The sequence below is a fragment of the Ambystoma mexicanum genome, chromosome 6p, assembly GCF_040938575.1.
Source record: "Ambystoma mexicanum isolate Mex_15411 chromosome 6p, UKY_AmexF1_1, whole genome shotgun sequence".
Taxonomy (NCBI): domain Eukaryota; kingdom Metazoa; phylum Chordata; class Amphibia; order Caudata; family Ambystomatidae; genus Ambystoma; species Ambystoma mexicanum.
In genome coordinates this window covers 507,001,617-507,014,186 of record NC_090935.1, presented here as the reverse complement: position 1 = coordinate 507,014,186, position 12,570 = coordinate 507,001,617, and the positions used below count along the sequence as shown (strand labels likewise).

Here is a 12,570-nt window from a genome sequence, read left to right as displayed (position 1 = left end):
TATCAGATATACCTTATCTGACTAAACTTTCACCTGCCACTTGCTGGCTGCACTACCAAGGTTTATCGCCTTTATTTATTTATTTTATTTAGTATTAATTCTGTTCTCTCCTATGTTCTGCACTTTCCACCCTCCCCTCCATGCACTTTGCCACTTTTCCATGCACTTGTGCTTTCTTAATGTCACTGGGCCTAGTAAGATTGCAGTTTTTTTTCCTCCCTTGTTTCCCTCCCTTTTGCCTGGTCGTGCTTTGAAGCACTTGTGTAAGAGCGTGATATAAAGAAAAATATCATTTAATTTCATTTACACTGAGCCCATGGAATCTCATTCTAAAAATGACCACCTCCAAGTAAGTAAGAATCGCTGAAGCCCAACTACTTATACCATTGGTCCTTTTGCAGGTTGTCCAGGGTTTTCTGTTGCAGTACTTAAAATAGGTGTTGGGTGTGCGGGATCAAGCAGCATGCATTGTGTTGTCACGACCAAACTGTAATAATAGATTACAGAACGGTAGTGATGCATTTTTTCTTATTACAGGCCAGTAATGATGTCACAAGTAGCCTTTAATACAAATATCATTTACATGCTTTTATACAGTATTTAATGCTGTGCATGTGTGTTGGTGTGTGTGTGTGTGTGTGTGTGTGTGTGTGTGTGTGTATATATATATATATATATATATATATATATATATATATATATATATAATATTGCACAATATTCCATTTGTGCCAAGTCACACATGCCACAACGGCACTTAGAAAGCATCGTTGGATAAGCAAATTAGCTCAGATGCAAGGCATTTGCTCCACAATATTGCCTTTGTCTTATAGGGAAGTGCTACATTATACATGGCTTAATCAAACCAAGAACGACATTTCTCAAGACCGGGGACAACTACATACCAGCTTTCACTTTTATTAGGGATTATCAGTGCAGTATAGTCTTGTGTTTGGAGCATGTTTAACAAACGCAAGCTAAATTATGGTGGATTTAAAAAGTCTTGGGGGGGGGGGCCTGAAATATTTATCATATGGTAGCACACAGTACATGACGTGTTTGTGGTTTCCAGCCTTTATAGTAGCAGATCACAAAATGCCGTTGGCTAGTGATAATGGACTCCTGGAGAGTAATGCATGTGTAAATATGTAGAATTGAGGTAGCCAGTAACGCAGTAGCTTGCTTGAATTTGTTGCCCCTGCTGGTGGTAACACCCCTGCGGGTGATATTGTAAGTTATCATTTGTGTTCTTTCCTCCTTTTGGTTTGAGGCTCGGGAAATACAAATAATAGAGATATTGAAAAAAGTAGGTAATGTCAGTCCGGTGTAAAACGCTCCTAAAGCTAATGTGTGATTAGGGTTCAGGGTAAATCAGAGCTGTGGTGTTGTCTATAACCCAAAGGCCCACTGTAAATGCACTTGGAAAAGGCACTGTTGCAATTGTTGTATAGCACCTCCGTACTGTCTGTGTGCCAGGCCCGGGATTCCACTTCATAGAAGAACACGTTCCTGACTTTCCCATCAATGTTGGAAATTTGGAGACCGCCGGTCCACGTGACGCGTCAATGGAGTGCTGCTAATAGCTCTCCTTTCTGCTGCAGCATCGTAACCTTTCTATTATAACCGTCCTGGTTGATCTAGATTATCAAAATGCTGTCAATGGTATGAGTATGTTGCTTGCTGCACCCTAAACGGTTGTTTGCCTGTTGCTTTGGGCAATGGTGTGGAGGCCAAGAAGGGGGCGCTGAAGGGATGAGGCTGCAATGGCTGGTCTGCCTGAGCCAGGGCTGTCTGAGAAAGCCTGTCATCGGCCTGCTCTGGCATTATTCATTGTAGCACAATGAGCGGAGTGAGCTGAGGTGTGGACAGGGACTGATGGAGCAATAGCATGTTCTATCACAATGGCTAGTTGGACTGGATCACGCTGCACGGGAGCATGAGAGAATAGTGCTGAGATAAACCTTGAGACTGCTTATTATGCAGGCCCCAAGCTAATTACACTACAGCTGTTAAAATCATCAGAAGAGCCAACCATCTACCAGTGCAGGGTTTGAAATTGCTGGGAGCTATTTAGCTCCTGCTTGTAGAGCAGGAGAGCATAGTTAGCTTGCCACCAGGAGCTACCTTTGGCTCCCCAGGCCAACTGGTGACACACAAATTCCCATGTGACATTAACTTTGTGTGTTTGTGAATGTCTATAGATGAGCATTAGAACACACCTAAAAGACATTTAAAAGTATACTGGAACGAAAAGTTAAAGTTTTGCATCTTGTGTGCAAGTTACATTTACAGTATTCTGTGTACTAAAATACAAGAATACTTGAAATACGTATTTTAAAATTTTAGCAACTATTCAACAAATTAAAATATTAACATTTTGTAATAAGTTGGCACCTCAAACACGTTTAGTAAATGTCACACGATCCATTATACGTTCAAATATTTAAAATAGTATAACATGCTCGTCATTAGAACCGTGTAAACTACTTTCAAACATATATAAAACAACTTTATTTAAAAAATACATTACATTTAAGTTAAATACCTTTAAAATTGCAAATTAATTAATATGCCGATATTAAATCTGAAATATTTTTTCTGTTTAGAATCTAATACTATTTTTTTAAAAAAATCATTTATAAAAAATGTGTTTTCAAATTGAAGTAAAATGTCTTAAATCATGCAATACTGTATTGTTATAATTCAAAGACATTAAATATAAAGGTTTATTTAGAATGCTTTAAACTATTTTAAAATAAGGTATGTAAATGTGTAATAAAGAGTTACGTTTACATGTTTTCTTTTTCCATTAGATAACCTGTTTAAAATGTCCACAGTAAATATAATAATAATGATGATATTGGGGTGCAAAATGTGCACTCTCCGGTAGCCGCTGCCTAGTGAGGATTGTCTTTTGGCCAGTAAGAAGCATGCTCTTCATGCGTGCATTATTGAGGTGGCGAGTGACTTTTTACGGTTGGCTAGAAGCTTGCAGCTTGAAATGTTTACCCCTGAAGTATGCACACATACAGATTATCACCCCTTCACTTCCCCCGGCCACTCTATATGTACTTACCCCATCTACATTCACTTCGACACACATTTGCCTCTTCATGCCTTTACTTACTCTCCATCTTCACATTGTGAAGGTGGCAATGGATGTGTTTAAGGTTAAACATAAGGAATATGTTGCCTTTGTAAAAACTCTGTGGCTAATAACTTTTGACTGCTTTGATGCATCGCTATGACATTTTCTAAAGAGGTTTTCTGGACCAGGACTTCCAAAACTGGAAAGCGTTTGGTATAAATCCATCCAAATGATTTAATTTTTTACTATTGCGTTGATTTTAATTGTAGAGGGCACAGCCTAAACTGCTGAAAGTATTTGCTTCATATATTTCCAAAGCAGTGCAGATGTGCCTTGTGTTTGGTGTAAACTTGTCCAAATCGAAACCTGGCATTTTTGTTCAGTGATATAGGGCGTTCTCTCAAGCGTTCTTGTGTCAATGGGAAATTACAAGGTTCTTAAAATATTTGCAGTGGGTGAAAGGGATGCTTGCTTTCTTAGTGAAATTGGGAATGTTGAAACAGTAGCAGGTGAGGATTTTGTTGTATTGTGCTAGGGATAGTATTTTTTATTTGTTTTCCCCTTTGCACAAGAATGTTGATGTGTTTGCCCGAATACGATTTTGCTTTTTGAAGTGTATCACTGGAATACGACAATGTTTGAAATAATAGTTGTAGGTGGTGTGGGGAAATCTGCTTTTAAGGAGGATGTGGGGAGAGTAAAACAGTAGCATTGGTGCACAGAAACTTAATCAGGAAAAATCCCATGGTGCATTGCTTAGAGGCTATAACAAAATGCCATCTGGTAAGGGTATGATGGGCTGAACATTTAGTGATTTAATTATTATTATTGTTTTTTTTAATTCACATATAATGATGGTACTTACGTTTCTGACAGGGAGGTTAACCAACCAGACCCCTCTTTCAAAATGCTCCATGCCAGAATTATAGTACACACAGGTGCCCTGCTGTTACCAGTCTAGTGATATGGCAGCACCAGCTCTTCTGTGGCACCTAGTAGATTCATAAGTCACCTGTGCTGTGACCGCTTTCTGCAGCGGGACATGTCTCTTCACGCAGAGGCAGCATTTTACGTATCTGCACCTCTGATCTAAAATATAACAATTGTCTGCTTTAATCAGTCTGGTGGCAGGTTAAACGTCACATTATAAACCAGGCCTGGTTGTGGCTTGGCGACTAGTAAGTGGATACAGTTTTGAAGCCACATCAGTTTGATATCACACCAATGTCGACTCTGTGAATAGGTCTTCGATGTCACAGGTCTGATGTATACTGGTGTTTAGGATGGGTTTCTCTACAGCTCTCTTGTAGAACAATGCCAGGACGCTGCTTCCTTTGATTCTGCAGAGGAAGGGACACACCTTCCCCAAGGGCATAGGAACCTCCCCCAGGAGGCCGCCTGTGAACCAGTGCTTCAGAGTTGGGTCTGACATTACAAAGCCAGCCTTGCACCAGGTTGCTGGTCACTGGAAAACCTTTACAGCTAGCGGGTATGAGAAGAAACGGGATTAAAGTAGTCAGAGAGGGAAGGTAGGCCTGGGGAATGGTCCCTCCATCTTGCTTTCTGTAAGGGTTCTCTTCCCTTTCCTATCAACTCCATTTCCTGCAAGCAAGGCACTATGGGTATAATGTTATGAGACAAATGGTACTTGTTACTACAACCGGGATTGAACTCCTTACAGCTGGTTTGTTTTGAACCAATCTAGGTGGCTTTTTGTCTAGAAAAGGAGGAGTGATCGCCCTAATTTTTTAAATTAATCGTAGGACACCAGTAAGAATACACGTTTGTAACACTGTTGGATGTGCCGTCCATTCCAGAGTCTCCAGTCATGGAAGCGAAGACAGAAGGCATCGAAAGCAGAGGAGATTTCTGCCCCCCTACCCATACCGTGGAAACAGTGGGGGTGAACCGCTGGGCACCGAGGACTCAACTACTTGCTGTGCTGTAACCAGAACCCTGTTGTAGGAGGTGATGGAACCCCTGTAGGTTCCAGCCAACCTCCCGGTAGTGCGAGTGCATCAGAAGAACTCGATTAATCTTGGAGCCCATGTTTGGAACGGACAACAACCCAGAATACCAAAAAAAGCTGGACTCATGTTTCACTGCTTCAAACTTTGTTTGAGCCTCTTTAACCATGTTTAATGCCTTTCGAGCTGATGCAGGACCCAAGGTGCTGCTTTTGGCACTACACATACTTCACGCTGATTACCTGCCCCTTCGAACCATCCCAATGACATCTCACTCTAGTGAAGATTGCCACCTTGACTTGATGCCAGCTCACTGCTGTGGAAGTATTTGACTCACCTCACTTCTCTCTTGAAACCAACAACACCTAAACTTGACGCAACCGCTGAAAACCATTGTGTCACTTGACAACCCCACCCAGTGGAAGCATTGGTTCGGCCCATGCTCTGACTTGCACGTGTTGGAACACAGCAAACTACATAGTCTCAACCACTGACTCTATTCCAGAGGTTACCCATCTTGACACTGACTCATTGCTGGGTCAATATGACTTGACCCATCTCGACACTGGTTGGACTGCAGGAAAGTGCATAGAAGCCTGTCTGAATGCTGCTGGGCACCGAAGATTAAGAAATAAGTGTACTAGTGTTGTTGGTGTTGCGACTGCTATCAGCTCACACCCCACTTGTAGGTTTAGCCTGCCCTCTGCCCACATTACTAAAAGCAGCAAACAAGCTATACCTTTTGGTTTGTGACTGTTTCACATTTATGATTGGGATCACTGCTGATTTCTTTAGTTGATTTGTGGATGAGGGAGTAGTTTAGCAACTACTCTCGCTTGTACTCCTGCACAGCAGTAGTCATGTCATCACAGAAATATAGTGATAATATTAAATAAGATATTCATGATGAAATGAAAAAAAATCTTTAGAGACAGTTATGTGAGATATAGCATAACATAAACCATTGAAATTAAATAAAGCTTTAGTTAAGTAGAAACAGTCCAATGCTACAAAGCCCTTGAAATCAATCGAAAAACATGAGTTGAAATGACATGATGCTTTAATGTAACAAAACCTTTGAAATTCTGCAGGTGTTCACTCTGAGCTGCCATGAGCACACGGATGACCATCAATGGCGTTAGTGATATCACCTATTACATCGCGTCTGACATCACTTGAAAGTAGAGCATTCTGATTACTTCCCAGATGGCATCACTGACAACATTGACAGGAAATGATGCATCAGAGTAAAAACTCTCTTGCTCTATTTCAAGTCATATGACAAACATTGTATAGGTGCATGCGTTGTGTGCCCATGGCCTCCGGCCCATGCACCGGCTGTAGTGCAAAAGTAGCCACTGGGGCTGTTGCTACTTTGGGTGGCTTGGCCCGGCCGGTTTATGGCCAAAGGCCAAGCCCCAGGCAATGTGTCAAAAGGCCATGGCTATCATCACGATTATCCAGTTTTTAGTGATGACATTGGCAATAGCATTGTGCTCAGGGGCTGTGCAAACGGGATCAGCGTTAAGGTGGTATAGCTGTAAACATTTGCCAAATTTCAAGGTTCTGTTGTGTTTAACAATTACCATACGATCACTTCAACTAAAGCATTTTCATTGAATACATATACACACACAACATTAATATACACATAGAAATGTAGCGATCCTCATTGAACAAATCTCCAAGCTCTAACAGTTTGCGGGATTTAAACCACCCCAAAATTAGGGTGGTTTGAGTTTTGCATGAACAAGTACGCTTATCCATGGATACACTTCAAGGCAATGCACAGAAAAAGAAATTGAAGAAGGGTGGAGAGGAGATTAATAATCGTGTCTATGGGATCGGCAAAGCGACAGCTGGATGAAAGTAGATCAAACGCAGAATTAAAGATGGCACTTAAACTGGAAGCCCGGCCATAAGAGCAGAACATTCATCTGGACATACTTAGTTAGAATTAGGATTGTAGCAGCTGAGAAAATAAGATTTGGTCAAATTCTTTGAATTTTATGGAGCGGATAGCGATAGGTACGAGCAGGTGTAGAAACCTGCTGATTAAAGTAAAAAGAAGGATCAATGATAACGTCTAATTGCAGAGAGAATCGGGATAAAAGGAACTACATGAAGGGCGGGAACAGTCCTAACAGGAAAGGGCAGGCAACAAGGGAATCTCTGCGCTAGACGGATTGAGATGAAGTGACTGACGACAATCAGAGATTAGAGAAGGAAGAACATGAAAAGAGGACCCGAGAGTCATCGCGTAGATGTGACTTGAGAACTGAAACCATTGAACCATGGAGGGGAATATAAATACATTAGGATGGGCCAGGCACTTTAGTATGTTGACACAACTTTCAAATAGAGAAACCTAATTATTTATTATTTAAAAAAATATATATATGTTTTGGGCCCAATATGTAAGAGTACACTTCCTGATTATACTGTAGAGAAGTTAACATTTTAACAACTCCAACATAAAACATGAACGTTTCCAGGTCACCACAAAGAAATAAATGCCCCCCCACCACCTTTTTTACAATTGCTAAATGGGTTGTGGCTTTATTTTGAAAGCGCGTTTAATGAGCCTTGTGTTGCATTTGTCCTTTTCTGTGCGGTTTGTTGCTTCCTACAGGTGGACAACCCAATCAGTAGTCATTTGCTATCTTCTGTGGGGCACTGCAGACGGCGTCCAACCATATGCAGATCAGCGTTAATTCCCACCCCACAAGAGAGGCACAGAGCAAGCAACTGGTCACTGTCCCCTACCTCCTCCCCCCTTTTAAAGTGAACACAAGCCACTCCAGACCTAAGCCCGTCCTCCCACTTAGGATGGTTCATTGAGTAAAGTAGAAGGTGTTGGATTGAAATACTTCCACTAGCTCATGTTCACCAAGGCCACTTGCTTTGCATAGCATTTATTTCCATCATTTCACTTAGTCATTACAGTGGAGGTTGAGGGGGCATACTGCTATCTGTACAATAGTTTTTACTCCGCCCCAAAGAGAGTGGTCCAGTCAGAACTGCTAGGTCTCGCCCCGCCTAGAAGACCCACCTCTCTAGACGGGTTCCTTCCTTATACTGCCTTGTCTGCACGGTTTACAAGTTCCCTCTCTGATGCTAAACGGTGCTATTAAAAACATTGGTGTATGTGTGTTGCCTCTGGTGTTGGCCGTTATTGTATTTCATCATAGTTCTCGCAGCAGAGACTGTGTGCCATCAATGCTGTGTGCATCTTATCACAGTCTGCTTTTAATTGACTACATGGACACATGTATCCCTGAAAACCAAGAGATGCAACTTTCCACAATGCTGTGCAATCTAACGTGGGTTCTTTTTTCTTTTGCAGTTCAAGCGAATGCTGAACCGGGAGCTTACCCACCTATCGGAAATGAGCCGGTCTGGCAACCAGGTCTCGGAATATATATCCAACACATTTTTAGGTAAGACCAGGTTCATCGGAATGATTGTGCATGTCTCTAATCCCATTTTCTGCGCCCCGCAATGGCGAACTGAAGATTCAATCCCTGCGCTCCACCCGTTTCAAGCCGCTTACATGAATGCTTTGTTACATAACATGCAGCGGAGGCCTCGAATGGAATGGAATCCGTTTAGATCTTACTTACTTGTGTGCTCTTGGCTTCCCATCCAGCCTTACTACTGGCACTTGTGGTGACGCGTGCTGCTGTGTTGCCTGTATAGTGTTCTTTCCTATGCAGTGCAACCTCTACCCAATTACTCGCACATAAGGAAATTATGCATTAAAAAATCAATATCCTGCTTTGGGAACATTGAGAACGCAGAACGACCATTAAAATGTCAATAAATCTCAGGGCATTCAGATTATGCTAATTCCATTTTCAAAGGATCCATCCTCTCCCACGCGCTTCACGTCACATGTGCAGGAAGGTCCCTTTATTTCGAGCCAGCCAAGGCCACACACCGCAGCTTATTAAAACTCGCTGCACGGAGTCGCACAATCATGGCTTTCCCTGTCTGTCGCTGGTCGCAGGATAAATTGTCGGCATTATGCCTTTAGTTGAGCTGTCAGTGTGGGTGGAGGGGAAAAGCAGAGTTCGTGGAAACCCCCTAACTTCCAAATGCTACGGGGTCTTAAAAGATGCCTCTGAAATGCTGGTGGCTTGGTTATTTTTACACGAAATCTGTCGGCTAGAACAGTATTAAACGCAACCTATTATGCATGCCCCTGTAATTTTAGCAGCAGATTTTGAGTGTGATACTCAGAATATTGTGTCCTGGCCAGAAAATAAAACTCTGCAAAAAGGTGCGCATTGTCCAACGAGCAGACACTTGAATTCCCTGAAAATAGTCCAAGCGGTCTCCGGAAGCAACCGTTTTCCTTTGTTGAATACTCTGATATAGCACGTCGTTGGGTTGAAGCGCCTGCCTCTTGGGCAGGAAGAGGTGCTTGAACTTGCAAGTGTCGCCTCCTTTCACCGTCGGACATGCAGTTTCACTGTGAAATTTGTTTGGTTACATGCAGTGTCTTTTGGTTCAGGAGAGCAAACAGTACATGCTTTTGCACAGCCCAACTGGGACACAATGCACTGTGTCATTTATCCATGGGCAACATTCGCTACTGTGTAATCGACATCCAATCATGTCTCCGAATTGTCACTAGCCGTTAGATAGTGATAAATGACCCTTGGTGAGTAAGAAAGCCTGTGCTGTGTAATATGGAGGACTGAGGGGGTGACTAGATCCTTGTGCCTGGCTAGTTTGCAAGAATACTACTATTTACTGAGGCCATGTCTCGACCCTTCATCACTGCTGAATAAAGAGATGACTCATTATTTCAGAAAGGGGCACCCGCCTCTCTAGGCATTTCCAGTTAATAGAGAAATCTGGTATTTTTTAAAGCTCCTTATTGGTACTCCTTGATGATGCTTTTCAGATAGAGGTCAAAGGTTGTCTGGCATGCTTTAAAGTGACTGACTGTTTTCAACTCCTCTGGCCATGCCAGAAATAGTGAGATTCTGATCATAAATAAGCAGGAGATAACTTGGAAGCCACACCCCAAAATATACATACAAGTCTCACATCCTAGTCTCAAGTTCATATATACTTATATGCCCATTCCCATAGAATATCATGTGTACAATTTTTGAATTTCTTTGCGCCCAATCCTACTTGGGTGGGGGTGGGGGGAATAACTGTAAAGACTTCAATTCAGGACTTATTTCTGCAACTGTATATAAATCATCACAAATACCATGGAAGGGGGCGCTGGCTAATCGGGATACTCAGAACGTGGGCTGTATTGTCTGGTACACGCCCACATACCGAGCTAGCCAGTGCCCCCTCCCCTACCTCACTCACCCCCCTTCACCTCTTAACACCTGTGTTGTTTCCTATCTGAGGGCTAAGAGTGTGCAATAAAAAAAAATTAAACTTACCTTGGTGTGCGGCCCGGCACCTCGCCGTGATTTCCCGTGGTTTTCAATGTTGATGAAGTCAGTCATCAACATTGAAAATAGACTACACAGGAAGTACTTTTACCACCATGAGCGCCTGCGCGGGGAACTGCAGGTATCAGGTAATATTATCCCCACCAATAATATCGCCATATATATGGTTGTGGGATAAGGCCATAGGTGATGTTATTAGTGGGGATAATTTATGGGGTTAAAGGGACCAGGGGGGTGTCCCGCACCATTAAAAAAAATATGGGGGTTGCAGGGGTGTCCCTGCAGGTTCCATGGCTTAATATCGCAGCAGAATGTGGCGATATTCTTGTATGGTGATATTTTTGCAGGGTTATGAACACATGGAACCGAACTACACGGGTGCTAATGGCGATATATAGACCTCCCTGCCGATAACAGCATCGCCGCACATGTTAAGGGACCGAGTCAATATTGAATTGTGAATTTTAAATGTAGATTCCCATTCCCAAATAAAGTGATACATTTTTATAAGAGCCTAGAGACTTTCATAGGAAAAGTGTGATCATTCAGACAACAAGTCCAGTATAAACCTATGCTCTGGTCTTGGCCGACGTGGTTATTTTAATAGTATGCCTCAGTTTCCTAACCTTGTTTGCTCTATTCACTTGTCCTCTCCATTTCAATTGATTGTTTTGCTCAAAGCACGTGTGATAAATACGCTTCAACTGTATGTAAGATTGGCAGGGCAGTGTCTCTTACACTCAAATGGGATTAGTGGTACTACAGTTCTTTTGCCATTGGAAAAGGTCTGGCAACTTGCTAGTAGCATCCTTACATTGTGCATAGATGCTAATTCTGCCCTTATGCATGAAGTTTATATCTGCTTCCCTTACATTGTCATTGAAGAAAATGTTACCAGTTAGAAAAGAAGTGCATTTTTTAAGACTGTAACTGTCTATAGAAAATGCCAAGTTTGTGTGAATGTTTAAAGAAGTGTCACCATCCAAAGTAGATGCCCATCCAACAACTAGCTGTAAGATTTGTACATTTTTGTATTCTTGAGCCCTGGACGTCACCACGCAAAGTACATCACTAAAGGCATTTAAAGTACCACAAATCTCATAATCACACTGCAGCAAATACCACTGGATCTACAGCTTGCACTAACTGTTCATTCCACCAACAGAACCACACGCCTTTATCACTGTAGGTTGTTTAAAAATCTTCTCCCCTGTCTCCGGACACACTTGTGAATGTAGTTTAGCTTATTGTTGGCCCCATCTGGAGTTGGCTTCCATTCGGTCCATGTCTGATAAAAAATCACTTGGAAATTCTGACTGGTTGAGTTTGCAGTAGCCACATCACACCTGGGCTTACATTCGAGACACCCATACTCCCAATTCAGCATGGCATACTGTTCATACCCCACATTCAACAGGCCATTTTGAGTAAGACCCAGAATCAGGGCTTACAGCTACTAGCCAGCCATCTCAATTCTATACATGCATGCAGCATGCCATTCTGGACATGTCCAGAGTCAAATGCCATGGGCTAGTGGCAAGTGCATATTTTTGCACACTTCTGTGAAAAACCAGAAGGTGTCTTGCACGCTAATCTCGGGATTCTCTCTCAGGTGGCCAGGGCACGGCCATCGCCTTTGGATCCAGACTCTTGGGGTGGACCAGTGTGTGAGGATCACTTGGGTGAGGGGTCTTTGGGGAGTGGGACCCCTGATGGCGAGATGCGGTATCCCCCCTCCCTGTAACACCTTGACCTCATCCTACCTAGTAGGATATTTAGGAACTATGCCCGCCCGCCCCTTTCCCTACACAAACATTTTCACACGGACAGCCCGCTCTGGGAGAAAAGACTCATACCCAAGCATTGAACCTGACGTGTCCCACTACTATGGTCAGGCAAGGTCAGGCAATTAATGGTAACCACTCACACCTGAGGTCCATTAAGCTTCCCCACACAGATAAAAGGTGGAACACAAGATCACACTCTAAGCGAGGCAAAGCACACGAAGGAACAATGTTTTCGAGGCGGCAGCTGAATGAGGGGAGAAAGACGGCAAACCAAGAAGGGTGCAACAGGAGGGAGATACCTT

General features: G+C 42.7%; 1 protein-coding gene across 4 annotated transcripts in view; it reads left to right on the top strand.

Moving 5' to 3' along the window:
- PDE4D (phosphodiesterase 4D) overlaps positions 1-12,570 on the top strand; it is a 1,909,329-nt gene that overhangs the window by 1,853,160 nt on the left and 43,599 nt on the right. For all 4 annotated transcript variants that reach the window (XM_069627324.1, XM_069627322.1, XM_069627323.1 and 1 more), the window contains one exon: positions 8,402-8,495. In XM_069627324.1, the coding sequence (XP_069483425.1) occupies positions 8,402-8,495 (94 nt within the window). The remainder of the gene's footprint in view (positions 1-8,401; positions 8,496-12,570) is intronic.